The sequence below is a fragment of the Microtus ochrogaster genome, chromosome 10 (genome assembly GCF_000317375.1).
Source record: "Microtus ochrogaster isolate Prairie Vole_2 chromosome 10, MicOch1.0, whole genome shotgun sequence".
Taxonomy (NCBI): Eukaryota; Metazoa; Chordata; class Mammalia; order Rodentia; family Cricetidae; genus Microtus; species Microtus ochrogaster.
The window spans coordinates 46,433,602-46,437,135 of NC_022016.1; the positions used below are offsets into that span (position 1 = coordinate 46,433,602).

Sequence of the window (3,534 nt, forward strand, 5' to 3'; positions counted from 1 at the left end):
AGTGTGTATCCCCAGCCCAGTCCCTAATGATGCTCACTGGGTGTTCAGCCCAGTCCCTAATGATGCTCACTGGGTGTTATCAGAGGCCCCATATGGTAACCAGACCCCACGAGGCAGAAGCCTGGTTATCTGCTCTTTGCAGATTAGGAAACTGAGGCTTCCAGAAGTTCCAGTTCAGAGAGCAAGGAAATCAGAGCTGGGAACTGAAGCCAAGTTAAGAGAACCTACAACCTCCCCTCTCCCCCCAGCAGGATGGCCAGAACCTTGGGGAAGCCAGGAGGAGCCCAATTTGCAAAATTCAAAGTCCACTGAATTCGTTCTCCGGAAACTTGGCCCATCCAGCCCACTGGCAGATGCCCACCACCCCTGCTGCCCAGATTGCTTTATTCCACAGACCAAAGCCACCAGCTCCTCATTCTGGTCAGATGGACAGCAAGTACCCAAGAAACAAGGTCAAGGAAAGAGAGAGACACAGGAAGAGTTCTTTATTGTACATTGGAGAAATAGCCCTGTGTGCGGGTTCAAGGTGCAACATACAGAATGTGGAACCAAGAAAAGAAGGAACTGGGGGTGGGGACCCCTTGAGGTCCAAAGTTGCAAACAAACCAAAAAAAAAAAAAAAAAGATGGTAAAAGTTCCTCACGCAAGAGGCATTTTTTTTTGCAAATACCATGCAAACAGGCAACTGGCGAGCCTTAAGAGAACCCCTATAAACAACAGGATTGACACTCCGAGCATTCCTGCACAAGGACTCAGAGCACAGGGGAAAAAAGAAACCAAAATGCCTTTTGGCGTTTCAGGATATTTGGCACTCTTGTGATTACATTTGATTTTTTTTGTTTTTTACAGTTCATTAAAGAGAATAAAGTGACACACTGTATGGGAAGGAAAGAGGGGGCTCACACAACAGACTCCAGGGGAGGTTAGAAAATACTCAAGCATTATTTTTCTTTGTCTTTTTTTTTTCTTTCTGACATATAAAACGTGTTGTTGGAGTTTAACCTGGGCAAAAAGCTTTACTGCAACAAGGAAACACAAGCTGCACAGTCCACCTCTTTAAAATAAGACAAGGATTCTCCTTCAGCGTCGGTCCACAGAAAAGTTCCCTTCTGCTCCGAAACACATATCCGAGAACTCCAGAAGGTGACCCAAGTAGAACGGTTTCTACAGAGATCGTTTTCCCCGATTTCTTTTGTACATCCAAGAATAAACAACATTTTTAAAAAATAATAAAACGGGACAGCATGTCACATCCAAGTGCACAGAATCATTTTTGCAAGATTAAATAATGTAAACATTGGGAACAGCCAAATCAGCAGAGACGGCAAGCACCTTCAAGTACTCGGTGCTGCTTCAGGAAGTGGTTCAAACTCCAGATCTATAATTGCACAATATTTACCATATATAAAAAGAAACAGGTATTGATTCTGACAAATAGCTGCAACTGAGACTTTTTTCTTTATATGTGTGTATATAGTGATTTTTTTATGTCGGTTTTTTTTTAACTTTTATTTTTGTAGAGGAGCCCAGAGCCTTCTCCTCCTCCTCCTCTTCCTCCTCCTCCTCCTCTTCCTCCTCCTCCTTCTCCCACCTCATCTGTCTCCCGGCCTGACATGAGACACAGGTTGTTGATTTCATCGTAGGTAGCAATCTAATAATAAATTTCAAAGTGCTTTCTCCTCCTCATGCTTTTGTCAATAACTGTTACGGCCCGCCACTCTTCTTTTTCTTTCCCTCAACTCATTGTCTTTGGGGCAGTTAGACACCAGGAGGTGCCTTGTCGGTCATATTTTTCAGCACGTCATCAATCCTATCATCTTCAATAACAACTGCAAAAAAAATAAAAAAGGAGGGGGAGAAACGTGTGAGAGAGCTTGGGCCTCGTCAGGGGTCTCAGACATTTGGTCTATGCTCACTAGGGGGGTGCAGAGGAGGGCGAGGAAGGAGAGCTGGCTGCTCCACGCAGGGCAGGGCGAACAGCTCCACCGTCCTCGGTTCCTGTTCAGGGGTCCCTTCCCTGCCAAGCTCTGAACTGCCCCAATGCCTAACCCGCGGTTCTAGCTCGATTCTAAGAAAAAACGAGCAAGAGGAGAACATCCCAGCGGCCAGCTGCAGCCCGGGCGCACGACGGCCCTCCGTGGCCAGGCTGCAGCCCTGTGCCTTCCCAGCCCGGTGCATCCATCTACCAAGAAGTATCCGAGACCGAGAAAGGAGAGGAGAGGAGGCTGAGCTCTTCAGGTCACCGGTGCCGATGGACCAGGCCAGGCCGGGATCAGAGAAGCCGGGAGCCAGGAAAGGAGGCTGGGATCGGTTCCCACGCCGATCCACCGTTGGAGAGTTCAGGCCTGGCCTCCGGCGGGTGTCCCCCTCCTGCTCGCCTTCTCTGCACCCGGGGCCGGTGGCCTCCGCCCCTCCGCTCTCGGTGCCACCGCAGAGGGCAGAACCTCCCTTCGCTACCGCCTGGGGCTCTGCCTCTGGCCGTCTCTTCCGTCTCTTCTGTCAGTCTCCTGTCTCCACTTAACCTTTCTCTGTCCCTCTAAAGCCATGGGATGATTCTATCCAGGACTCTGGGTCTCTACGCTTGGATCTCTGTCGGTCACCCTCATTGTTGCAGCTGCCTCAAGCGTCCTCCCTAGACTTGAGTCCCCGGCTCGCCGTCGCTCCCGCTACAGCTCCCTAGCTGGAGCTTTGTCTCAGGCTCTCAGCCCACCTCGGTCCCCCGGGTAATCTCTTTCCTTCACCTCGGAGCCCCAGTCTCTTAGGGCAGCACCCTGCCTCTGGGTATCTCTAGGGCTTCTCCAACTCCAATCGCCCAGACTAGACTAACCTTCTCCCCTCTGGCAAGTAACAGTGAAGAGCCTGTTCACCCCCTCGTCTTCCCCCGAAGCCCCCCACGCAGACCCCTAAGGATCCCCGGGACCCCCTCCCCCAGGGTGGCAGAGCAGAGCGAGTGCAGCTGCGACTCCACTGCGCAAAAAGGGGGAGGGGGTGTGAAATCTAAAAGCAAACTTTAGTGCGGTTGAGGACGCGGGTATAAAAACCTTGGGTATAAAACCCTGCTACTAGAGGCCACCACGCCCCCGGGTGACCTCGCGGTTGGCCGGGACAGATGGACGCGTGCCCGAGGCCCGATCCAGCTTCCGCCGAAGGAGGGATTCCTAGATCCTGCAGGAGGTCCCCTGTGGTCGGGGGACCCTTGTGCCCCAGCCAGGCCGCAACACCAGCACCGCAGGGGGTAAGGGGCGGAGAACTCACCGCGCTTGCTCCGGCCGATCTGGCCCAGCTTGGGCGGCCGCTTGTTCTGCCCGGCGCCGAAGAAGTTGTTGGTGTCCTGCAGGCGGCACGAGAAGATCTGGCCCACGTCGCCGCCGTCGCCGTAGGGGCTCAGCTTCTCGTCGCCGTAGGGCAGCACCTCCGACATGGTCGCGTCCGGGGGCTCCGAGGCGGCACCTCCTCCGCCCGCGTCCCCGCCCGCGGAGGACAGGGTCAGCGGCGCTGGGGCCGGGGATGGCCGGCCGGGGACGGCCCTCGGGG

At 53.5% G+C, this 3,534-nt stretch overlaps 1 protein-coding gene across 1 annotated transcript; it reads right to left on the reverse strand.

The window, feature by feature from the left end:
- Window positions 1-462: 462 nt before the first annotated feature.
- On the reverse strand, window positions 463-3,528 carry Camk2n1 (calcium/calmodulin dependent protein kinase II inhibitor 1). The gene is made up of 2 exons (XM_005352961.2): window positions 3,256-3,528; window positions 463-1,829 (listed from the first exon to the last, which is right to left on the reverse strand). Exons 1-2 carry the CDS (start codon window positions 3,419-3,421, stop codon window positions 1,759-1,761), a joined length of 237 nt encoding a protein of 78 aa, XP_005353018.1. The 5' UTR covers window positions 3,422-3,528; the 3' UTR covers window positions 463-1,758.
- Window positions 3,529-3,534: the final 6 nt, after the last annotated feature.

Bases quoted from the DNA above. Each gene is read 5' to 3' on its own strand.
- Camk2n1 (XM_005352961.2), bottom strand. From the start codon at position 3,421: ATGTCGGAGGTGCTGCCCTACGGCGACGAGAAGCTGAGCCCCTACGGC. The intron at 1,830-3,255 runs GTGAGTTCTCCG...TTTTTTTTGCAG, and splicing joins GATCGGCCGGAGCAAGCGCG to TTGTTATTGAAGATGATAGG.